Source organism: Semicossyphus pulcher, unplaced genomic scaffold (assembly GCF_022749685.1).
Source record: "Semicossyphus pulcher isolate SPU_LCO1_2020_fin unplaced genomic scaffold, fSemPul1.0.p SCAF_3, whole genome shotgun sequence".
NCBI classification, from domain to species: domain Eukaryota; kingdom Metazoa; phylum Chordata; class Actinopteri; order Labriformes; family Labridae; genus Semicossyphus; species Semicossyphus pulcher.
The window spans coordinates 1,673,028-1,699,525 of record NW_027211704.1 but is presented as its reverse complement, the minus strand read 5'-3'; the positions used below and the strand labels follow the sequence as shown (position 1 = coordinate 1,699,525).

Sequence of the window (26,498 nt, the reverse complement as noted above, 5' to 3'; positions counted from 1 at the left end):
AAAGCTCATGCATTACACAGTTTTCTAATGATGCTCCAGTATTTGAGGCAAAGAAGCCAAATTGATATCGAGACATTCACAGTGGGTTAAATCGAGTCATAGAGAGAAATTCTCATCACCTGACGTTTCACAATGAGTCTGAGGGGAATTTTACAAGTGAAGAATTCTCCCATGGTTATTGCTTAGACAATACAGCCACTTTAAACATGTAATATTTGTCATATAAAAGACGCACACAGGAAATATACAGACTTGTTCAACCACATGCGGTACCTGGTTGTCCGAGCTGACACGGTACGCTGGATCCGTATATATCTACAGGTGTGAAACCACAAGTGTGCTTTGTGCCTCACGTGTGAACTTCACTGTGTTGTAATTTGTCATCCTCTGTTTTGTGTGAAGTTATGAGCTGCAACTGTCACTTCAAATAATCCAGGGTTGTTCCAAAAAGAAGCATCTTCTACACAAACAGTTCCTGTGATGAGATGATGAATGACTTCATAAATTCAGTACATTTGAAATATTTAAAGACTTTTTGTTCTGCAGGCTTTATTGTGTGTTTTTTTTTTGTCATACTAATTCCTCTTTTGCAGCTCAGTCAGCATAAAAAAGAAACCTTAACTGATGCGAGCACAAAGTGAAACCTGTTTCTTGTTAAAACCACCCACATTTCCTGATGCTCCACCGCAGCACCGGAGTTGCAACTGAAACGTTTTGCCTGCTTGCTGCATTAGCTGGTGTGTGAAAAGCTTCAGTTCACCTATAGACGCTGACCTTTTTACCTGCATCACTTTAGACTCAAAGGACAGAGAAGCACTTGAAGGTAGCCCACAGATAACTTACAGTGCTGCGAACATATTTATGTTCTCTCTTAAAAGCAAGCGTCGCTGCTCCGCAACAACACTTAGATAAAGAACATTTTCTCAGAGAGTTAAAGTGTTTTGAAAGGTTGGATCTCATAAGTCTGTCACTGATGGGACTCCACAAACCAACACTGGCACACAATGAGGTCGACCTCATATTCATCATCAACACGCTCAGACTGTTTAACATGCATGGTTGTAGTTTTCACCATTAAAATCAGTTACAAATATAACTGAACTTTGTTTAAACATTGACGCTTTCATCATAAACTAAACCTGAGTTAAGTCAAGTCAAGGTTATTTATAGAGCACATTTAAACACAACTCATGTTGACCACAGTGATGTACAAACAAGAATCAAATAGAGAAGAGATGAAACTGAGAAACAGAATGAATGTAAAAGAATTGCTGGACAGTGTGTGATAAGTCGGGAAGAGTTGAGCTCTTGGGTCTTTCAAAATTTCAAGTGACTGAGCAGTTCTTATGAGGACGGTCGGCCGCTATCACAGAGGCACGATCCCCGCTGTGCGAGCCTCGATCTTGGGACTTCTAAGAGGAAGTGGTTGGTTGACCTACGTGCTCTAACTGGGGTGTAGTATTGCAGGAGATCGACACGATAAGACGGAGCCACTTTCATTTAAGATCAACAAAATGTTTAAATCAATCCTGGAACGGAGAGGCAGCCAGTGGCCAAAGTCGGCGTAATATACTGTCATGCTTTTTCCTCCCTGTTAGCAGACGTGTGTCAGAGTTTCGCACGAGCTGAAGACGCCGCAGAGACGACTGTTCTACACCCACATACAGAGAGTTACGGTAATCGAGCCGGGATGTAATGAAGGCATGGATTACTCTCTCGAAGTCCTTTGGGCGGAGATAAGGGGAGGAGTCTTTGCTGAAAGAAGCAACCGAGGTGATCTGTTTCTGGGAATCAAAAGAAGTGTCAAAAAATCACCCCAAGATATTTGACAGAGGGACGTTAGTGGGGAGCGAGAGGGCGGAGAGCAGCAGCACATCATCCATGAGGATCGGTGTCCAGATACAACAACCTCTGTGTTTTATTAAGATTTAGAGTAAAGAAGATTTTTGTAGTTTTTGATCCTAATGTAAAAATCCTGATGTGAGTATTTTCACATGTTGTGTGTAGCCAGGAGATCATGTTAAACACGTGTGCTTTAGGAGCCATGAAACAAAGCTGAAGTGAATTAGCATTTAAATAAATATATTTCAGCTATTTTTTAATGAATTATTAAAAATCTAAATTCCTGTTAAAAACATTTCACACATCAGAAACAGTCTGACTCAGTAAGTTAAGCAGTGTCTCTCCTCTACATGAGGATCCCTCACCGACCTCGCCTGCGTCCACCAGCCTGCTGTTCCTGATGTCTTCCATTTTGCTGCAGCACTGGTCTTTTCACATCTATGGAAACCAACAAGACCGCTGTGTTCACCTCTCCTCGACGGCCCCCTCCACCATAAATTGCAGCTTTTCATTCTCTGTTGGCCTCATGACTTTGACTTTGAGACGAGGGATGGGATTAAGGGTGCTGACCGGAGAGTCAAATTGATACGGTCTTGTTGCAGTATTTACTACAGTATTACTGCAGACAATGACTGCCAGAATATTTGTGTTAGTCAGAGGGAAGAAGCCTGAAATAAGAAAGAATAAAAGGGAATGTTGTTAGCTTGTTTGCAGGAATACAGCGAGAGAGAAGAGAGGCAACACCCAGACAGAGGAGAAGACAGAAACGCAGCTCTTCATGCCTGTATGTACACAAAAGGCACAGAGACACAAAGCTGTGTGGCTGCGCCTCTTTTATCTGACATTGCATTAAGAATGTATGACTGTGATTTTCATATAATGTGTCATATCACAAAGTGGCAGGTTTTCCAATTGTCCAATAATGATCTATTTGCCGATTCAATACAATTGAGGAAGAGACGGCAGGCAGACGTCAAATGAATAAAACATTGAATGGCGGGATCGTGACAGTTTCATTTCAATCTCTCCCTCTTTCTCTCTCTCTCTCTGAAAGTCTGTAAGAAGACTTGTGTGCAATTGGGGTAAAATCAGTACTTGGACGGTTGCCTGAGTTTGTGTGCACATTGCATTTCTCTGTTCTTTATCTCACACTAGACGCCTACGATGCACCACTTTCACAAGCAAAAGCAAACGTCTCCTCGCATCTGCTCTCCTGTTTGTTAAGATAAGTTTACTGGCAGTGTTATACACTGTATCCACGGCTAATTAGCTAATGCAACCGGAGCCCCGAGCTAAATATAAATATGGGCCACAAATGTGACCTCACTAATTGTGAAATCACAGTTAGGTACACTAAGATAGGGGTGTGAGCGGATCTTAATGTGCCTTAAAAAGAGGTGTGATTGTCTTATGAGAGAGTGGGACAGAAACAGGCATCCAATATGTTCACTTTTAAACTTTTTTTTATTATGCAGGTTTGAAATAAAAGAAGCATTGTGACACAAACAGATGCTGCTGGCAAGGAAAAAAAAAGGAGCAGCACCCAAAATGTAAAAAACAAAGAAAAACTCGTCGTGGTCATCATCATGTTTATCAAACCAGAGGGAAAGTAAACAATAAGAATAAAAATACACCTCCATTGTAAGAAGCAAAACGTGATCTAATTTCTCTCATAAATAAGAAAACCTGTCGAATGGCTGATGGGCGACTAGAGCGGAAAAAACAATATATTGATAACCATTTAAAATATTTATCATTACTGGCTTTACAAATAAAATAACTACAATTGGCAGGTTGTTTTTCTTCTTTTTTGTTTTTTTTTACACAACTTAAAATGTTATAGTTCTGTAACAACTAAAATGAAATGCTGCTACAGTAAAGAGATAAATACAGATGTCTTTGTCAGCAAAATGCATTTCTGTTAATCACACAAAAGAGTTAAAAAGATGAGATCAACACAACCAAACACCAACTAGAAACTTATAAAAATCACTGTCATGTGGATGTGATGGCTCCATTCACATATTTCATTACTTCACTTCTGCATGTCGAGGAGACAGACTGACGTTATGGTCGGACAAAATAAGAAAAAGGGAGGAGGGGAGGGGGAGGGGGAGGGGGGGGGGGGGGCGTTTTGAGGCAATATCTATTTCTTTTTTTTCCACCTGCAACATTATATCTCATTTTATCTCACCGCCTTTCTTTCTCTCCTTCTATCTTCCTCCCCTTCTCATCTCTCACCTGGCTCTTTCCATTTAATGATCTGCAGGACACATATTGTGTATTCAGTTTTAGATTGAACTTTATTGGAAAAAAACACACCAGTGAGCACAGATTTAATGCAAGAACGAGAGTGTGAAATACTCCTCTGAAATCCAGCTGCACGGGGCTGTTAAAATTCACGAGAAAGACTCTGCACTCCAACACTGAGACACTCCTGCACGCCAGTGTGTGTCCGTGCACGTACGCACATACACACTCTTCTGCGCACGTCATGAATGGGGTACATTCTAACATCCACACACACACGCACACACACACACACAGAATGACTTACATGTAATATTAAAGAAGAAACAAATCTATCTGGACTTCCAATTCCCAATTTGATCCCATAAAAGTGATATTTACAATCACACTGTGACAGCTCAGCAGACCCCGACAGGTCTTTAATATTAAAAAAAGATTCTTTTGTTTTGTTCCCGTCCCGACCCGAGCCTTTTCTATTCATTCGCAGGCCCTTAAGCAAAGCTACCATAACATCTAAGCCTGCGCTGAACCTACTAAAGTTAATATTTCTCTACAGTACAGGGCCCGACGCTTGATGGCAAAAAAAAAAAAAAAAAGGAGGAACAAATTTGCAAGCCAGAAATAAATAAAACAGCAACAACAACAACAACAAAAAGGAAACACAAAAGGAAATGAAAATGATTAAAGAAGAGGAAGAGTATTTTTTTCTTCTCATTCTAATTAAAGCTGGATGGGGCCCCTGAGGGGACTTCGATGGTGACGCAGAAGAGGAGAGCTCTCCGGCCCTGCCTGTTTTAAAAGAGGGCATAGAAACACAACTTAATAGAGGAAGGAGGGGGGAGAGGGGGGACTTCATAAGTGCTTGGCAAATTTTTAAACAGCAAGAGGACTGCTAATACATTAAGTGGTACAGACAGCAGTCATCTAGTCAAAAATCTCTGCTCACAGGTTCTGCTAGAAACCGAGAGAAATCATAATTACATTGACAAAGAAAGGTGGTGGTGGTGGTGGTGGTGTTCGGGAGGTGGCATATGTGTGTGTGCATGTGTCAGTGTATATTAGGTGTGACCTGTATGTAAGTGTGTGCATCAGAAGAGGGCTGAGGGGGATACGGGTGAGGGGGGAAATAGGGGGGTGAGAGTAGACTCCTCGGTGTCGTATTTGTCGACAGAGCATGATCTTCAGTTTCAGGTGAGGTAGAGGGGCTTGTCCCTGCCAATCATGCTGCCACTGCAGAGACAATAAAAAACAGGCACAAGTTAGATTTTCAGCAAATGTTTTCTCAGCTTATACTCTAATCAAATCCTGCAAATAAACCGCCATGGACTTAAACACGATTTAAACTCAGGATATCTTCCAGTGCTGCAGGGCCGCACAGCCTGCCAAACAACACCAGTGAAAACTTGTGTGTTAGGAACATCTGTTTTTTTTACTGCTGTCTGACAAACACATGACAAGCCCTATTATCTCACCATTACCTCTCCAGCTGTCTCGCCTGTCTCACCAGAACAGAGCTGACAATTTTCCACACTTATGTTGTGAAAGCAGCGAGAGACACGTCTGACATGAGGATATATGCTTATTTCTGAGGGAGTTCTGGTCGGAGATTGGACTGTATTTATCAGACAAATTCGAGCTGAAAGCCTTAAATTAAAGGTGACAATGGAGTCACACAGCCTTGGGATTTTCTTTTTACAAAATATTTCTCCTTTTATTTTGAGTCAGTGCCACAGATTATATACAAGACGTGGATGTAGCCATGGTGGTGTCACTCACTGGTTTGTGGACAATGTTTTGAAGCCTCAAGCTCGGCATTATGGGTGTGTATCTTGTGTTTTTTCGAGCCAGAAGGGGGTTAAAGATCAGTTTCCTGAATTAGCTTAGGTGATGCCTAGCATACAGCTAGCAGTAACAATCTGTAACTCAAAGCAGCCACGCCTTTAATGATGCTAATGATGCTAATAATGCTAACTTTTAGCCTTTGTGTAATTTAAATGGGTTATGTAAAGATTCAACTTAATACATTTTACATGAATTAGCCAAACAGACCGCATCAGGCTGTGAACATGCCGTCAGACCTGCTGTAACATAAGCATTCACTCGCTTTTGAGCCAGCCTCAAGTGGCCACTCGAGGAACTGCAGTTTGTGGAACTTCATTGTACAGATCAGGGGGTTCCTGCTCGGTAAATGTAAAGCGCCAACCTACTGTGTTGAAAAATGAAGCCTATGCGGAAGTGCAAAAAAACTGCAGGTATATAACATTACAGCAGATGGGAAAATGCCAATTTTCACAGCGGAAATAAACACGTTTACACCCTGGTACAAAAACAGCTTTGTTATAAATAGCTACTAGGTAACCCTCAAATTCCACAGGATCTGTCTCCGGCGCGTTCCGTGTGCGCCGCGACCTTCAGAGTCGATCGCGCCCTTTCAAGTCAATGATCGTGATTCCACAGCTAAAGATGCACGCCAGGTCTATTTCTGACGGAGGCCGCATCAAGCACGTGTCAAGCTGAACAGAGCAGATCGTTCCAAACAGGAAGTCAGACGAAAACAGCATACAGCATCCGGTCATTTCAAAATAAAACACAGACGGAACACGCCGGACACGTATCCAGTGGGATCCAGGAGTAAGTGTACGGGGGTGAATTTTTTTATAACACACTCGTTTTAATTATATTAAGCCTTAAGTCATAGGGGCCGGCTCACTTGATTGACAGGTGGATCCTGCTGGCTGTCTGCTAGACGTCAACACAGACACACAGTCACTGAACTGAACTTCACCTGTTTGTGTTGTTGGAGCCTTTTGGGGATTTTTTCATGCAAAGTTTGGACAAATAATTTGTTTCTCTCTGTGGGCCTTTCTGTCTGTGCAAGAAGACTGAGCTTTATTTACGCGGTGGAGAAACCAATGGGTGACGTCACGGTGGCTACGTCCATTATTTAGACAATCCATGGTAAATATGTCGAACAGCAAAAGCAAACGTCCGCTGTCTTTGAACGTCACTCATTTGACTCCTAATGTTCACCTGATTTAAAAAGCTGCAGTAACAAAGGTTATTAAAACAGTGTCTCTGTCTCCACTGACCTGCAGTGGTTGCCACACTCCCGATTGCAGTATTCACCGTCCCAGTCATGGCTCTGAGCCACTCCAGGGCCTGGACCGGGGCCAGAGGCTCCTGGAGACTGGGACCCCCCCATGCTTTTCTGGTACTCTGACTGGAGGTGGGAGAAACCCTGGAGAACGGACAGGAAGCTTTATCAAACATTGTTCAGTACAAGTTATCCCACAGCAGCAGGTGTGTCTGAGTGTGGTGCGTTACCTGCTGCCCAGGAGGAGGGGAGTGAAGAGAGGCCTGCAGCCCCATCTGGTGAGAGATGATTGGCTGGGACTGGACCTGCTGCATGCGGATAGGCTGGTTGAGGAGCGAGCTCTGGTGCAGGGAGAGCTGCTGGTGGGGGTGCAGAGGGGGGCTGATCTGGAAGGAGGAAGGGGGAGAGGCACTAATGCTGGGCAGCATCTGCGATTGGCTGAGCGTCTGCGACAGTGTGTGGCGAGGGGCGTGTCCCGCGTAGCTCTGCAGGTCAGTGAGGGGGAAGGCCCCGGGCCCCAGGTAGGGCGACGAGGGCTGGGGAGGAGGTGGCACACTGTACAGGGGCGGGTTGGCTGGCATCATGTGTGGAGAGGCCTGGCTTGTTTGGGCACCTTTTGTCTCCACGGGGTCATTATATGTCTGCAGGGCCGAGAGCAGAAGGAAAACAGGTACACTCATTACAACAGCCATAAAGAATGAGTCTGCTTTGTTATCACAGCACGCCTCTTATTGTGAAATACTTTTTAGTGTCTCACTTTCACGATGATCAGAACAAACTGTTTCCTTCTTTACAACCATTTTTGTGCAGTTTTTTCTGTTTTAGATTTAGATTATTGAAGTTGCTGTTCTCTGATCTTAGCAACGACTTTGATGAGTGCAGTTGTCGTAGCAACAAGAAGAGTTAGAGTTAGGGTTAGGCTTCAAAGGCTTCAAAACTGAGGGCATAAAGGGGACATATTTTAGCTATGTAATCTTTTTTAATTTAATTATTTTTATCTCCTTCCTCCTGAAACCAACTAGCTGTTTTGCCTTTCAAAGGTCAGAGCTTACCCACGATTGGCTGACAGTGAAGTGACCGCGTAGCCCCTCCCCCATGTGTGTGATCCCACGTGGGGGAGGTGCCGCAGTGAACTGTCACTCCAAAGTCGTAGAAAATATGGCTGCTCTGGGATCGGTTATTGCAATTTACTTAGAAAAACCTTCATAACAATCTCCACACAGAAATTCTTAGTAAATTTAACAGACGATATTCTCAGTTAAGTCTACATATGAAAAAGCATTTAGTTTAACCAAGAAATTCTTGTGAAGTTTACCAGCAAAATGCAGCTTTCATTCGGTTTTCTAAGTAGTTCTGAGAGAATCAAAGTCCAGCCAGTTAAAGGCTTGGAAAATAAATACCAAGTCTGTTTTAATGCAATCAGTAAGCACATGTGGTGGTAGTCTGAGTAAAATGTACTTACAAAGAATGATTAAAATCTTCTGATGAAACCAGAATTTGCTGGTAAACTTCACAAGCATTTCTTGGTTAAACGAAATGCTTATTCATACGTAGACTTTAATGAGAATATCGTCTGTTAAATTTACTAAGAATTTCTGTTTGGAAATTGTTACCTCGGTTTTTCTAAGTAAATCTCACTCACAATTTTTTTCAGCCAGAATCACCAGGAGGTATCGGAGAGGTAAGTTGAAATGACGACGAATTGAATGGTGAATGATGGTGAATGACGATTGGTGGATGTCAGTGAAAGCGAGGTTCTACGCAGAAACGTGCAGCTGTTCTGAGCGGCCCGTTTCAGAGGCGACCTTTTTAAACATGTCGTTCTGGGAAAACACAGCGTTTTCACTTTTTCACTGTGGCCCCTTTAAGGAGAAATGTAGGCACTATCCAGTGAAATATTGGGACGTGAATATTTGTAATGTGTAGGAATTGTAATCGTAACTCACATCTGTCAGACTTTGTTTCAGAAGAAAACAGTGCTGTAATGCAGCCCTGTATCCCTCATGCTTTAAATAGATGCTGATAGTATGAAGGTTAATTAGAAGTGCCTACATGTATTGGGACAGATATGAGCATGCAGACAACAGCTGACGGAGCTGATGGTCTCTAAATGACAAAACTGTCCCATAATTCTTTGCGCTTTCTCAAACCCACAGAGACAACCCTCTCGGGGGGGGGTTAAAAAAAAACATCAATGAAGCAATAAAAAAAAAGAGGAGCAGCTGTCATCTGCAAATTCACATTCAAAGAAAACTATTCAAACAGATTCAGGACATAAACGAAGAGTGGCAGAGCTCCTCTTCTTAGAAGCTTTTATTTTGAAGGCTGAATACGCTGCAAATTAATTGCCCTTATTTGGATCAATAATGTTGTCTGAACTGAAAAGGTGGTTGTTATTAGCAGTCTGGTAACAGCGAGCACTAACTCTGTCCTGTTCATTACCTAAAGTAGTGGTAGTATGTTTAGCCGTTGTGGCTAATGCTACTAAAGGTCACCGCTGTGTTCCTCTTCTTCTTATTTATGTATTCCACACAAACCCCTGTTTACACACACACACACACACACACACACACACACACACACACACGCACACACACACACACACGCACACACACATTCTGCAGGTCTCTCTGTCTCCCTCTCTTTTCATGGGGTGGCGTTTGTATGAAATACTCCCAGTGTTTCTCATTAGCTGTCAGAGCGGCTGGAGTGATGTGTGGTGGTCTGCTATTTAGTAATGGCTCACATCCATCCCTCTGAACCCCTGAAATAATCAATGGGACGGGATAGAGGGATGGATAAAAGAGGGGGACAGACACATTTGCAGGGTCAAGTGGAAAATGAAATAGTGAAGAAACGGTGCGAGGGGAGAGGAGGGAGAGGACGGCTGCGATCTGTCGGATCTGTATTTTGTTTTAAGGGGGAATTTTAGGACGCGTTCGTGTTCATCATCTATGTAAAACAAGAGTCTGTGAGGATGTATGAAATCTGCAACGTGGTTTGACTTTTTTAATTGAGACTTTTAAATAATATTCTGCACTTTGGATTCAGACGTACACAAAAAAAGTGCGGTGGCATACAGTGGGAAGCAATCAGACTTTTGTGTTTTTCTTCTTCTCCCAAACAAACCGACGTGCGTCAGAAAACAAAAAGGCAACAGGTGCACGGCGAAGATGTGAATCCTTCAAATGATCCTCCAATTACCTCCAATTCCACCCTCCCCAATCCACTTTGAAAAGACTCCTTCATTGGTAATTAAAAAAGAGAGAGTCGCGTTGAATCATGAGATTCAGCCCTGCATTCAGATTGGCTGGGCCTGAATGAAAGTGAGGGGGGGGGGGTGCAGGTTTATTTTTGCCAGTCAGTTTTTTCACTAACATATAGTATCAATCAAGCCTCTGTATAGGAGCTCTGACATGAATGTGTAATTGCAGCAAAGACAAGAGATGAGAATAGTCTTTTTAGCTGAAAGTATGCCACAGTGAAGAGGCTGATGAATTAACTATTCATGCCTTAATCAAGGTGCTTGTTTTCGGCCCATGAGCGTGAGAGGAAGTGTGTCGCTGTGCGGAGGAGGAGGGGGGAGGAAGAAGGACGGGGGGAGGGAGGGAGACAGGGGGGAAGAGGAGGAGCTTGGTCTATGCTAATGCAATTTAGAGTTATGTTTCAGAAACAATGCAGAAACACAGGAATGAAATGGCGAAGAGGATTGAAACACGCCGGGTTCTGTGATTGTGTGAGCTGTGCAGACGTAAGGAAAATGTTACTTTATTATGTGTGCATGGTTTACAGACTGACGGATAAAAAAGTGTTAATGTTTTGGGTTAAACTGCCTCAAAGAGAGAGCAGGAGGTGTTAGCAAACCTGGGCTAACATTTTAGCGCCACCCATCAGGGAGGACACACACACACACACACACACACACACACAGGGAGGACAGCAAATGATATTAAATGTCCACATCTGCACGCACACACACACATTTACTGGTTGACATTTCTCCCCAGGTTGCAAATCGGGTGTGTTTGAGGCCTAATTTTCACTGTTCTCCTCTGAGCACACACACACACGCACACACACACGCACACACACACGCACACACACACACACACACACACACATATATGCACAAGCACGCTAACCCTTCGCGCAGCGAGTGGACCCTTTCCTCGGAATAAGAGTGAGAGGAATTCTGTCTAATTTATCATCCCTTATATCGCCGCTGACCCATGTATATCAAAGACGTGACCCCCGTGGTTACCTTGGAAACCAGACTGGCTCTGTAGGCGGCCAGGGCTTTCAGGTACTCCTTCTTAGCAGCCTCTGTTTTCCTCTTGTAGCTCTGCAGGAGAAAGACACAACAACAACAACAACGATTGATTACAAGGTGATGCCAAAGGCTCAAATGACCCCTCGGCCCGCTCTGACTGATGTGGATGAGATTTTGGGGAGTTGTGGCGTGATTGTGTGACCCTGCGGAGCACGTTGTGATGGAAAAAACACATTTGAAAAGCACTGCGCAGTTATCAAGGGAGGAGATTCGACCATCTGCATGACGTTTGAATCATTTATTTCCTCAAAATGTCCAGATGGAAACGCCAAGAAAGCTCGTGCTAACTGATGTGAAAGTGGAAGAAATATTTCGGAGTAAAAAGCTGTTTGTGATTTTGTGTTCTGCTTTCCAGCCTCTTCCTCTATTAGGGCTGTTGCTCATCTCTTAATCAGAGCTGATGTCCCTGCAAATCATTCAGACGAGAAAGAGAGAAAAAAATAAAAGGATTGAAAACAGCATTAGCGAAGAGGCAATCTCCAGCCTTCTGAATGAACCTCAAATGATGCGTTAAGACAGGGAATTCGAGTTAATGTCATCACATGTCACTCACGGCCTCTTTATAGCTGCCACTGCCTTTTTGATGCGGGGAAAACAAGTCGCAGAAAGTCCACCCTTAAATCGACGAGGAGGAAGACTCAGATCTCTTTTCTCTCTGGAGCTTTTTTAATAGGAAGCAGGACGTGTGTTTGTGTGTGCGTGAATGCAGCAGGTAATTACTGATCCTCAGTGAGAGGGAGTCTGTGGCTGCGTGGACGGGGGGTCATTTCTTTCAAAGAGGTGGGGTAGAATAACCATTAAGCATTCATGTGTCGCCAAATGCTCATAGGCTGGCAGCTGCTAACACATACAGTCAATAAACAAACAGACATACACGGCGAACAGCAAACAAACCGGGATGAAGACGGATACAATCTCCTGCTCAAACAGCTGATGTTTATCCTCTCACTCATCCCTCTTTACAATATTTTATTATTATTTCCCCTGCATGTTATATACGTTCAGACACTTAGGAGACACGCTAAATTGAAAAATACAGGAATGAACCAGAGATTTTCAAAATAAAAGCCGATACTTCCCATTCAGAAAAAACCCAAACAACACAGTGACAACCTTACCCCTCACCCCTTCAATATTGATAGAGCGTCGGCTGCCTCTTTAATGAACCCCAAACTACTCCCAGCAGCTTTAATTTCAAATTAATTTAACACAGCTAATGATTCGCGCGACGACGGATACTTTTAAATAAATTACCATGCCTAAGGATGTCTAATTATTCCAAAGTGAGTGGATTCATTAGCAATTGAAGCCGTCAGAGGCTGCAGGTCAGTATGAATTAAAAATAACAAAGCTGCGAGGGGAGAGCATATGCCTCCATCGTAATCCTGACACAGAGGTGTCCCGCCTGAATTAGCCCCTAATTGTACCTTAATGAAATGTTCTTGTTTGATAACCAGTTAATTACAGGAGACAATAACTCTGCGCCCTGCTGACACTGAAGGGAGTGATTACCCCGACGAGCGAAAGAGCGAGACACCGGAGAAGGAGGAGGAGAAAGAGAAAAATGGGAGGAAGAGGAGGTGGAGATATGAGAGGTAAAACAAAAAACGGTAAATGGACTGCACTTACACAGATTGTTTCTAGTCTTCTTACCACTCAAGGTGCTTTAACATTTACATTTAAAGTGATAATCATGAAGATGTTCATGTAAATAAATGTCTGTAAGTCTCTCTCTCTCTCTGAATGAGGTAACACATGGTGACTGAGCCTATGGCCCACTGATGAGAGCCTTTGCATTTGCAGTATATAGTATTATTATGGGCTGGGTGTCTGTGGCGTTGCCAGTTAGTGACGCGTTTTCCATCAGCCAGCAGTGGTTGGTCTGCCAGAGAGGGTAGGCGGAGCTAAGCGGCTGCTTTTCCGCTCTCTGCAAGTGTTGCGAGTAAACAGTAATCTACTATGGCTGAACAAACAAAGAAAAGATGGATGACTACAGATACAACTTCAACAAGAAGTGAAAATCCAAAGAAGAAGAAACAAACTCGACGCTCAGATGAAGCAAACAGTCTGAAAAGGAAAGCGACCGTCAGCCAGGAAAATCAAGAGTTACAACCGGAGCCGACCGAGGACGTCACACATGCAGCCCTCCACGTGGAGGGCGACTCACTCTGAGCCACAGATACCCCAAAAGAAACCAAGTAAGTAATATGTATGAAATAGATTAGAGATGCTGTTTAGCCTTTTCAAGAAGTTTACCATCAAAGCACGCAGTTTAAACAAAGTGACAGAGTTCTTTCCTCCACTGATACACGACGCCGGCACAGCAGACACAATTAAATAAAGCTAAGGTCTCCCCCTCCCTCCTCCACGACTCCATTATCATGTTTCCTCCCCACAGCTGTAAAAACGCAAAATTGATCTTAATCTTAAATAACAAAAACAAGAAAAATGTTCCTTTGTGTTTCTGGGCCAGCTTTAACATGCAGTCACCTTGAGGAATAACAGCCCAAATAACGCATTGATCTTACACCGTAAAACGAAGGCCTTCGGGAATAAAAAGAGAAACTCTGTATAGCGTGCAGGCTTTCGAAAAACATCTTAATAAAAAAGAAAATATGAACATAAACATGAATAAAGAAAAAAAGAGACTTTGTTGTAGCAAACTCAAGGGCGGCACTGGAGAATACACAACAACACGAGTAAGAAGTGGGGAGAACGCACTCTGAAGCTGCACAAAAAGAATCACAAAAAGAACACAAATCACAACAATGGAGCTTGTGATCGTTCCTTCAATAAAACACGGCAATAAAACACGCTGCCTTCGATGCGTTTATGTGAATTCTGCTGCGTGGTGTGTTTGAGGATAGGTAATTGGAAACAGGGGCCACGTTCTAGTTAAAACAAAGCTGTGTGTAGGGGAAGGCTTGTGTTTACATTGTGGTGCTCCTGCGAGGCTCCAGAGGGTCTGACTGTGACATTATAGAACACACCTCATCGCTCCTATAGCATGACGTGACAGCCGTGATGGGGGGAAAGAAAATGAGTAACAGCATATACATCAACAGACCCCGAGCAGGGAGAGATAGAGATTAAAGCTCATGGAAAGCTGAGGTTCATTCGCTTATAATATGTTGTTATTTAAAACCAAAGACAGAATGTTTAATGTCCTCAGAGTATTAACATGCAGCAGCTGAATTGGTTCCGCTCTGTAAATGCACAGTTAACAAGTTTATCCATTTGTTGTGCAGGAATAAGTGAAAGTGCTCGTCACTGAGAATAATTAGAGCAATCACAGCGTTATTGCCCAGACAGGGTACTACATTTCATTCCATAATGACATCATTACCTCCAGTTAATTATGTGTCTTGCAGGGTGACACGTTCGATTAAACACATGAGCGCACAAACAAATCAAAAAATTAGCCGTGAAACAGCACAATAAATGAGTGGATTTTTAATGGTGGGATTGCTCTTTTGTTAGTTTTGTCTCCGTTTCGAGGTAATGCTGTGAAGGACAAATGCATTTAGGAGAGAGAGAGAGGGAGACAGAGAGAGGGAGAGAGGGAGAGAGGGAGAGAGAGGGAGACAGAGAGAGAGAGGGAGAGAGGGAGAGAGAGGGAGACAGAGAGAGAGAGGGAGAGAGAGAGAGAGAGAGCATTGCATCTACAGTGCAGAATCTAAGGTGAAAAAGACGCCGGGACTCAAAGGGTTAAGAAGCACAAACAATAACATTTCAGGAGCAGATGTCCTTGAGGCAAAACCAAGGACAAGGCAATTGCTAATCTTGTATTCCCAGCATGATCAAATCACCAGGCAACAGATATAAATAAAAGGACAGGAAATGAGGAATTCACATTCAAGGGTGTCAGCGGCGAAATGAAGATTCATGGTGAAGAGCCCCGGTGAAGGCGGCAAAAATTAACTGCAAATAAAAGGGACAGACGGCCTCCAAAGTCCGGCGTATAAAGTAGGTTTGGTGGAGAAAAACACACACATGCTAGATGGGGTCTGGTCGACGGTGGCTCGGGCTGAGGAGGAGAATGGGCTGCACTTTGTCATGGAGACAGGTGCTTTTATTTGACACCCAATGGGCTGCGCCCTGACTGGATATTCTAAAAATATGAGTCTGCGCATGATCATCAGACTGTCTCGTTTTCCATTCATTTCACACCATCATTTGTTACCACAAACACAGAGGAACCTCTCTGACTTTGTCTGCCGGTCTGGAATGTAAAATGAAAATGAGAATGTGCTGCAAGGGAGGAAATGCTCTAAAGTGCAGTAAATGTTAATGCAGCTCCATATGCACAGGTCAGGCTGTAATAAAATCAAATTGACTGCTGAAATATTCACAGAAATATGCTGATGGTGGCAAACTTTTAACTCCTTTCAATATACATGGTTTCCACTGCATTAGGACAGCATAATGATGGACTCCTGCAGTTGAGTCTGTGCAGTTAGTGCACGTCTACTTCACAAATACATGTGTTAAAAAGGCACAAGATGCACGACTGTTAATAAAATAAGCAATGCTTCACTGTCATGCAAGTTGTCACTAAGGACAATTATCTCGTTTAAGAACATAAATCTTTACTTTTAAATATTTATGCATGAAAAACTAAATATGTTGGTAGTTCTCTTTTGTATATGATAGCTCCGTCATACTCAGGGTTTCTGGGTAGACCTCTTATATACTTAATAAAGGATGCTCCTATGCTTGAAGGAACGACTGAAGTTAACTCTATATTTCATTTTCAAATAGCCCCTGACAGTCACTGTAGCTGTATTACCAAGTCAGAAGGAGGTAACATTGTGACAAGTTTTACCAGAGCTGCAAGCTGTCATGCAAAAGCTCTGTAGCTGCACGAGACTCATCAACGATACAATCAAAGTCTTAGTTTGCTTACAGTCTGTTACAGCAGCCAGCTTTGAATGCTCTGCAGTGTTTACTGTGTGTGACCAACCTGACCTGTACATCTGCACGTCCATTGGGCTGCTGGAGCGTTGGTCACTGATTTCATTGAAGTAACTAACATTTGAATATGCAGCACATCATTTTACTGGTGGCCAGTCAACGATTGGTCTACGCAGTGCAGCCAGGAAAATCAAGAGTTATAACCGGAGCCAACCGTGGACCTCTGGTTAAACTGGGAAGTGTGCCCCCATATCACCAGTGGGTGGTGCTCAAGAGCACGAAACTGAAATATTCGAGATAGTTACTTTAATGCTTTTAGAATAACAATGGATCACATGACTACTTATGTGTGAAAGAGGACTTATTGCCAGCTCCGCAGTTCCCCTCCTCCATGAGGATCTATAGCGTCGCACAGCTCAGTGTTGTTGTGTTCAAACTTCCTCCAAATCCTTTTTAAGTGTTATTTTGAGGTGGTGGGGACCAAAAACAGAGCAACAAGAAGATCACGTATTGGCCTCTCCTTTTTTCTTGGTGGCTAGAAAAACAACTCCAGCTGATCGATTATTGATGCCTGGTAACTGAAGAATGTTTACATAAGCAACTGTTTTGCTAAGAAGTTGAATAACAACGTAGAAGATGATGATCGCGTCTGTGTTGTGTTCGTAGCTTGTGTCTGTTGCCCCCACATGACCAAAGTTATAAGAACAATAATCAATAGACAGTTAATTTTGCTCACTTTAAGTTTAAATGAAGAGAATCTGACCGTACCTGTTTCTGCTCCTCTCCCAGTCCGTCCCACATGGAGGCCACTATCTTGGAAACGTCTCCGAAGGTGGCGTTGGGGTTCTGTCCTTTAATGGCCGCCTGGGTGTCTCTGAAGAACAAGGCGTAGGCTGACACAGGCTTCGTGGGCTCATTGGGATCCTTCTTCTTCTTCTTCTTCTGGGGTTTGGGCTTGGGCTTCATCATCTCTGAAGACGGCCGCTTCTCGCCCGTGATCTGGTAGACCATCAAAAACACGCAAAAAACAAAGCGGCTTATTGACACTGCAGAAACAAAGTGGCTAACAGCATCTCTGATTAAAGCTGGTAACACTGGGTCCAGGTGAAGCGTGTAAACTCTGTTCAATCCCCATGTAGTCAGCGTTTGAATCTTTCAGCGATTTCTTTTCTCAACTTTGACACGCGGGCTGACAGCATTTTTATTCTGCCTCACTTTCTCCAAAATAACATCTGTAAGTCGAATTTATCAAACCTTTTCAAATCTTTATTTTTCAGTTGTTCAGCAAGTCATAAATTCTGACTTTTCATGCCAGGGGTGAAAGGAATTTTAAATCGCCTGCTGTATCTGCTCCGGCTTTGATGTGGTCTCAGAATGAATTTGAGGGAGCAAATGGAATTACTTACTGATAGGAGAGGTGGTAATCATTTTTATTCACACGCACACTGAGAGGCACAGCAGAGACGTACAGGCAGGGAGATATATTTTCTTTAACTAAGGATTCCCCTCCTTGTTATACTGCATCACTGCGAGCATTTAAACACAGAGACGAATGTGAAACAGTGTGAATGTGGCAGATTCAATTATGCACTCATTCACAGTCCCCTGATGGAAACGCAGCAAATCCACAGAGACATCGGTTTGCTGAGCGATTTATGAAAACTCTGTTACACATTTACATAAACCTAATGAATGTAAACAAGTGCCCTGCTCTTTTGATGCAAAAAAAGAGTGATATAAATGAAGGGTACAAATACACACTGTATATCTCCAGTGACAAACTAAGGTAGGACAGCCAACACCTTTTATCTGTTTCGTTGATCAACTCATGTTTCATATCTTTTACTTGCAAACACGCCATCGGGGTTAAAGCTGTCAGCTAATTACAACTGTGTAAATATAAAGGGTGAAATTAGGGGGTGGAGACTGTGTTGCTTTAAATATTTATCCAAAGACAGGACAGAAGCACAGTGATGAGGAGCATGGCAACTGGAACATACAACATTGAAGGTCTAAATTTGGACCATCAGCTTTATCCATGAAGGGTCACATCTGGAACACGTACCAACTGAAATCTCTGATATAAAATCATTCTCAACAGAGGTTCAGCACCAGTGTCCACTGACGGCATCTTTGCGCTCGCAGCTTCTGTCTTCTACACGAAACCATCCTGAGCACAAAGATGGCGTCAGCTGTTTGCAGTCGCTGCTCACAGCTGAAAATAGTTAAACCTTTAGAACCCTGCCGCGCTCGTTAATGTCACTTCTCCCTCACCAACCAATCAAAATCAAGAAGGGGCGGGACTTCAGCTATCAACTTTGTCAACAACATAATAAAACCTAATAATCACTCTCATATTTCATAGCTTTAACTCATTTTTTATTAGAGGGGAGTGTTTGGCAAGTTGTTACAATATAAGCACAAAGAAACTCATTCTTAAGCGCAAAAACAACCTCAGCGTAAGCTGTTTTTCTGTCACAGCGCTCTCAGAGAATAAAATAGTTCAACTTCTGGAACACCGCCATGCTCATCAATGTCACTTCTCCCTCACCGACCAATCAAAATCATGAAGGGGCGGGATTTATGCTATCAACTTTGTCAACAACCATGGCGGAGGAGAAGCTAATCCTTACGTTCTTTCGAGGGTACAAGTTCCAGGTCGGGAGCTGCGGCTAACGCCAGGACACGAGTCCTTTACATTGTCTTTATGTTTTCTATGTAAAATTTCCTTAAATTAAAAAAAGTAAATATGAAGCATACAGAGCGGTTTTTTTTTCTATTTTGATCACTTCGGAAATGTTTGTTTTTATCTTTTATTGATATTTACTAGGGAGGTATCTTCACAAGCATGTTTTGGCTTCTAACCTCTCCAGCACGATGTTAATCTTTCAGGGTGTAGAGCTGCTGCTAACGCCAGGACACGAGTCCTTTACATTGTTTTTATGTTCTATGTAAAATTTCCTTAAATAAAGCAAACATTACGCACACAGAGCGATTTAAAACAGACTTAACGGTCACTTCTGAGGGAAGAGGAAGTGCTGCGGTACAACTTTTGTATCCTAGCAGCAGTAAGCGGTGACGAGAAGCGCTCTGATGTTGAGGTCGTGGCCGCTGCCAGCTCAAAAACAGGCCATTAGTGGACACGGGTCTTCAGAGCTAGCTTAAAGCAAACCAGCGCTACACTCATTCTCACCTCATCGTACTTTAAATCAAAAAATGCATCGGTATGTGGAATATGTGTGTTGGTATGTAGTGTGTGTATTTAATCGTATTATACTTCTGTAGTGTAATGTTACTAACAACTGTATTTGATATATGCTATAAAATCTCATCAGCGTCCTGCTTTGTATTCTAACTATATATAATCACATCGTCCCTAATAATTCAAATACGTAATAGGAAAGTGTGAGGCAGATTTAGGAAACAAATACTCTCAGATTAAATATTTAGAGTCCATTCTCTTCACAAATGTGACATCACGCTCCATCAAGCCGTTACAGACAAAAAAGGAAACAAAAATTGTTGCTTCAGTTCCCCTTAACAGCAATTTTTTTGCAACCATGCGAGTTTTCCAGCCATCCAAATAAAAAGCACAAGCATGACTTCCCCTGAAAGCTCCACTACGCTACAGTTAGCATGCGAACCAATTCTAAGAAGCACTGCCAAGCCCCTCGCCTCCTCCTCCTCCTCCACTGCTACAAGCCAGAGAAGCCACATCAGTACCTTCGCATGAGGATCAGTCTCCTCTTCCTGATTGGAGCTGGAGGGGGAGGGTGTGGCCGATTTACTTCCGGGAGGTGAGGGGGAGCCGTGAGGCAGAGCGCTCCGGCTGACCTGAGGGTTTAGCTGGGACAGTGCGCTCATGGGGTTGGGCAGTATCGGAGGTGAGCTGTTTATCATGGGGTGGTGACGGGCGGGGTCATAATGAGCGCCGTCTGGGTGCTGGTGATGGTGTTGCTGTTGGTGGTGGTGCAAAGCCATCTCCTGCATCTGGGGTGAGAGAAGAACACCAGCTTTACTATCTTCTCCTCTAGTCAGAGTTATATACGTTTGCCAATTAGCCAAATATGCAGAGACTCAGAGGTGGAGATGACATTTTCAAATTTTGAGAATATATGCAGGAGTGAAAATCTACAAAAGACAAGAGAATAACTTCAGGTGTAATGAGGGAAATATGTCTGCTGGAAGAAAACATACAGACAAACCCTCAAATAATGCTGGTGGTTAAAAAGCGTCTTTCTTTCTCTCTTCTCTTTTCTTAGTTTGGTCACAGCTTTAAAACTTGTACGTTTGCCTTGTTAGTTACTGGAAGCAAAAATCTCACATAAGACATAAAGCAAGATTTGCTCCCTGATATCGTCCTGCTCCCAACTAACAAGACTTACAAAACACTCACAGAGGGTCTGCTGCCATCTGTGGCAGGAACCAGAAAATCTAGAGTTTGAATCAGCTTGATGGTGTGGTTGCCAATCATGCAAACGTGATCCTAACATAAAGATTTGACCTTCATTAAAGGACTATTGTGTAGGATGTGGTGGCATCTCGTCTCCGTAGCGCGTAGGAGAACTTACGGTGGCTGCAAAATAAACTCAGAAATTGATGCTCTAAAGCCAGTGCTTGGTTTGTCCTTTTTGGGCCACTGTAGAAACATGGTGGGTTCACTCCCTTTGTTAATAAAAAGAGCTAACTAAGGTACAAAAAGACATTAAACATATACGAAAACATACTTCAGAAGATTATATTCCACGATGTGTCCATAAATCTGCAAATTGGTCCAAATTAAAGCCAAATGTTGAATTGCTTCAACTTTCAGCCGTTTCACAAACAGGCCAATTACCACTTTACTCAGACAGAAGTGCAACCAGCGCGAGCTCTCCAGGGTTCTTGGGACTGAGCGGCCTTGTTGGTGGTTTTAAGGAGCCTTCAGTTCCTTAAACTTATGTTTTTAAGAAGCCACAAATCTCAGCACCAGTCAGTCACACTGATCAACAACCCCATCAACCCCCCGCAGATGTATTATGCTCACTGTGTGCTGCGAACGAGGAAAATGTTACTTACTGCAACGCTTAAATGACACCTTTTTTCAAACAGAAATAGAAACAAAAACGGTGCTCGCAGCTGGAGAGTGACCCCCACATGCACAACGCTCTTCAGAGTGATTACAGAATCACGCTCTCCAGAAGTTCTGCTCTTAGCCGCCTTAAAAGATCTTCAGTAATAACTACATCAAAAGCTTTTCTCCCAGATTCATCAGGACAGAGCGCAGAGCACGGACCAAAGGATGCTTTTAATGCGGGCATAAATGGGAATGTTTGGCAATTTACAGATCAGAAAGTGATGAAGTAGCATTTGTTAGCTCGTTTAAACATTTATGAGTTAAATAATACATTACACATTAGTGAAGTGCTAAAAAGATCAAATTGAAAAGGCCCGAGCATATAAGGGTCTTGATAAACACGAGCGGAGGTTCAGAGATGAAGGCTCGGCTCTCTAATCATAATTGGTCCCAGTAGATTGCTGGAATAAAAATGCACAACAAAGTACGAGGTTCTGGCTCGCTTTGAAAACTCATAATATTCACACGACATTAGATTCTGTGTTTGCCTCAGCAGCTGCTCACAAAAGGCAGCCACGAACAAAGGCATTCCTTTTGCATTTCAAATAACCAGGCTCTAACCTCCCCCCAATCCGCGGCAATCTCCAACTTCCAAATCGTAATTCAAAACGCCGTCACTACACTCCTTAAAAACATGAGAAAATAGCTGCAGCAAAATAAGTAGTAATGCAGCGAGCAAAAAAAAAAGAGGAAGAAAAGAGGAAAGAGGAGGAAATAGAAATCCATTAATTTTCCATTTTCCATGGACTTGCTCTTTAAGGGTCCTCACAAACCAAGAAGCATTGAAAAACCAATTAATCAAACATGAATGGCCTATCATAGCTATAGCAGACGCGTTTCCATGGCAACAGCCTCCAGGCAAAATTGTCACCCTTTAATCTGAGCCGCACCGTGTTTAATATAAACAAGAGGGAGACGTGCGGGGAGGAGAGGAGGAGTTCAGCGTGGCATTGTGGGTGCTGGGTGTCGGGCCGGTTAAAGTTGGAACCAGAGAAAGCTCGGGTCGCTCCGGCTTTAGAAACGGACATCAAGCTACAGTTTTCAGGGGTTTATCTGAGATGTTTTTTTACATTATGTTACATAAAAATTCACCTTATTCTTATGGAGGAAAACGGTGGAGCCCAAAGCTTGATGGACTATATGAGTCAAATTAAACTCGTTTTCAACAACAACTCAAATAATTTTACTGTATTTTATGATTTTGTTTGGAATAAAGCACAAAATCCATCTTCTCTTCCTAATAATCACTCTCACATTTCAAAGCTTTAACTCAATTTTTATGAGAGGGGAGTGTTTGGAAACAGAGGGAAAACAGAGAGACAAACTGATTCCAGTAAAAGTCTGATAAAACTCATAGTCAGAGTTGTTGTACAGTCTATAGCTACTGTTAATGCAAATTCATATTAATACAAGCACAAAAACACTCAGCGTAAGCTGTTTTTCTGTCACAGCGCTCTAAGTGGAAAATAGTTCAACTTTTGGGAACACTGCCACGCTCATCAATGTCACTTCTCCCTCATCGACCAATCAGAATCATGAAGGGGCGGGATTTACGACATCAACTTTGTGAACAACAATGGAGGAGGAGAAGCTAATCCTTTCGTTCTTTCTAGGGTACAAGTTCCAGGTGTCGAGCTGCTGCTAACGCCAGGACACGAGTCCTTTACATTGTTTTTATGTTGTGAATATGAAGCATACAGAACGATTTAAAACACACTTTAAGGTCACGACCAAGTGACTTATTTTCATAACTTAGCAACCGTGAGCACCGGTGAGAAGCGCTCTGAAATTGAGGTTGAGGGCGTCGTTAGTGGACAGCGTGTGCCTTACCTTATTATAGTGACTATAAACAGCTACAAACAGGACAGTAAAACCCCGAAAGGAATAGTTAGTTTTAATAGTTACTGTCTTTTGCTACGATGATAAAGGGCACAACTGGTAACTGGTAAACTTCTATATAGCTTGTTTGCTAGTGGATGTTAGCACTGAGACTTAAGCACAGCAAACAGTGAAACAGTATCACTGAACAAAAATATATAACATCTTACTTGAAACCATGACAACCTTTCACATCACAGAAGACTTTTACTTCACTATCTGGAGGTTAACACCATCCAGTCTGACTACTAACTAATATAGCATCAGCTAGCATGTATGTCAGTCACTGTAGCCAGGAAATCATGACTTTTAATGAGTTGCACCTGGAGGGAACATATGGCTCTCTATTATTGGCTTACACAGCTGTCAATCAAACGCTGATACTTAGGCATTAAGGTGTGCCTTACCTTATTACAGTAACTAAAACCAGCTACACAGAGGACAGTACAACACGTACAGTGCTACTTCTTCTAACTACACCCTCTCCTGCTGTGATAATGCACCTCTCACAGTCCGTCCTGTCTCTTTTTAAAACTGTCTCAGAGTGCTTTTAGTCGGTTCTTTTACCTGTGTGAGACAGAAAGAGCAAGAAGTTATCACACGGAGCCATCAAGCCCGAGCTAAATAAAGCCAGCGGCAGACGGCTGAACAAATATTATGAAAGAAACTGACAAAGGTTGCTGGTTGCTATAGGTACTGTATGCTAATTCTAATGGTGTCATCCTAGATAGCTGGTCCAAGGAGGGGGGGGGGAGCACTGTGAGTAATAGGATTTGGTCGGTCAATGCTCTCTGGCTTTAGCTTGTAACATATACTGACTTTTCATGGACTCTTGACATAGAGGACAGCTTTTCTTGAGCTGTGTTTTCTTGCTAAAAGAAGGTTAAGGAAGCTAGCATTGCTTAGCTAGCTCTTACATTTCCTCGTTATTAAGCTGGTTTTTCTGCCGTTTTTTGAGGTACAACCATAAACCAGTGACTTCCAACTGGTGCAAAGCAGTGGCCTATATTTATATATTTACATTATTTATGAAGTTGGATTCTGAGTTCCCCTGGGAATTGTCATAGCTGTGTTTAACCTCGAGCAATTTAGATGTTTGTTGTAAAGCCCCAGGAGATCAGAGTCTCTCGTAAACAAGGAGAAAGAAGAGTAAAAACAAAAGGAAGGAGGACGCTGGAAAAAGAGAGAGAGAGAGAAAGACATAACAGGAAAAGAAAAAGCAACAAAAACCCACATGACCTGAGTACCAAAACCCATTTCCAAAGTTAGTGAGGGGACAGTTAGATATTGCTTTTCGCCGATGAGCATCCAGGCAGACCTAAACTGTGATGTAAAGCCAGGAAACTCGGTGTGAACGCGTTCCTCCGCCATCGCTGCGCCTGTCGTGTTTGTATTCACATCTTGTACATCATAGTCAAATGGGAGTCAAATAACAAAGGCTTTCCAATTATGTGTAGCACATTGTGTGCGAGATGGAATATCACAAAGCCATTGTTCCCCCTGCTCCCGCTGACCTTACCTTTGAAATGGTTTCACGGCCGCTCCAATTGCCTGCACCATTTGATTTAGCTAAGGGGATTTGACCACCAGCACAGAGATGAGAGCGAGAAAGAGGAGAAGAAGAGAGCCCTGCACGGCTGCAAGGAGAAAGAGGAGAGACTCGCAGCAGCGCAAAACAGCTAACCTTGCTCCGTCATTATGGTGATGATACCGCAGGAGCATCTGTTTCATTAGTTAAATAAGCGGGGCGATCGCTATGCAAGGATTTATTACTCTCGCCTCATAATAAGCAGACTCCAGATGAGAGGAATCAATAAATGTGGTTTAAGTGTTTCAACTTATTATCACCAAACATCAAATTAAACCTTCAGGGTGTCCAGGGGCGTGTCCAGACGTTTTCAACTGGGGTGGCCGACCTGGGGCCCCGACTTATGAAATACAGGTGCACACATACGTACAAATATCATTTATGAACCATTTGTCTCCACTAATAATATCTATTTCAGTACTTACATTAAAGAGGCTGTATTATGCTGTTTCACATTTTAAGACATATAACTTAACAATGTTGGATGATCAGACTAAACGTGGGTGAAGTTTAAAATCTGTAGAGTAAAGTATGTTGGAGTAATCCCCAGGCTCCTCAGCTCGGTCTGCTGTGAACGCCAGGTTTCACACAGTTTTTTCTACACGCTGCACTTTCTGATGTCAATTGTGATGACCAATCAGAAGAAAGTGGGCTTGCAGGGGCGGGGTTTCTTAAAGGGACAGAGCTGACTGAGTGGTTTCAGGCAGAGGCTGCATGAGGGTCTGCACAGAGCACCAGGGTGAGAAACATGAGCGTTATTTTAACTGTAAATTATGCTAAGCTACTCCACAGGTATCACAGAGTGAAATATGAAGCTTGAAATTAGCGTAATACCCCTCCCCTTAATATATCATACAGTTATTATGTTCCTATGTTCTTTAATTTATAAACAGCACAACTGAGGCACTATAAAAAAAAGTAAAGTAGATAAAGAAAAAGTAAAATGCCATTAGCAGCCTTTTTTAAACAGCCCAATAATTTGTTTTCAAACATAAACCCCGCCTCTGACTTGGCATGTAGCCAATCATAGGTTAGGAGTGTGCGGTCACACCTGGGGTGGCCTATGAGATTTCAGGGGGGCCCATGCCACCCCGGGCCACCCTTTGGACACGCCCCTGTGTGTCTGTTTCTAATCAAATACCTTCTGTAACAGAGAGTGGATTTATGATGACTTCAAGATGTAAATGAAAAGTGAAATGTTTCTTACTATGAAGCTTTTTTCCCACATTGCTGCACGGTGTCTCCTGTGATGTGTACTTAAAAGAGTTCTGTCTGTGACCCGCTTTAATCAGCGCCATCAGACCTTCAGACTGTCTCCCCGTCCCGTCTCACTCTGTTTGAATACACTGTGATCAATGCTTCTGCGAGTCCTGCCACTTCTCCCTCCCTCCCTCACCCCCCCTCCCCCTGCTCGACTGGAGCCATCTTGTTTAGAGTGATGGCTCACTCACACAGGTTCACGGCTGCTATTGTAAAATCACCCAGC

General features: G+C 42.9%; 1 protein-coding gene across 3 annotated transcripts in view; it reads right to left on the bottom strand.

Annotated features, from left to right (window-relative positions):
• Nucleotides 1-3,287: 3,287 nt before the first annotated feature.
• The window catches only part of tox2 (TOX high mobility group box family member 2), a 136,765-nt gene continuing 113,554 nt past the window's right edge, over nucleotides 3,288-26,498 (bottom strand). For 2 of the 3 annotated variants that reach the window (XM_069678994.1, XM_069678993.1), the window contains exons 5-10: nucleotides 20,154-20,420; nucleotides 17,199-17,429; nucleotides 11,448-11,528; nucleotides 7,417-7,827; nucleotides 7,182-7,330; nucleotides 3,288-5,322 (exon numbers count right to left, since the gene is read on the bottom strand). In XM_069678994.1, the coding sequence (XP_069535095.1) occupies nucleotides 5,280-5,322; nucleotides 7,182-7,330; nucleotides 7,417-7,827; nucleotides 11,448-11,528; nucleotides 17,199-17,429; nucleotides 20,154-20,420 (1,182 nt within the window). In that variant the 3' untranslated portion in view covers nucleotides 3,288-5,279. The remainder of the gene's footprint in view (nucleotides 5,323-7,181; nucleotides 7,331-7,416; nucleotides 7,828-11,447; nucleotides 11,529-17,198; nucleotides 17,430-20,153; nucleotides 20,421-26,498) is intronic. The other variant, XM_069678995.1, reaches the window with a different exon arrangement.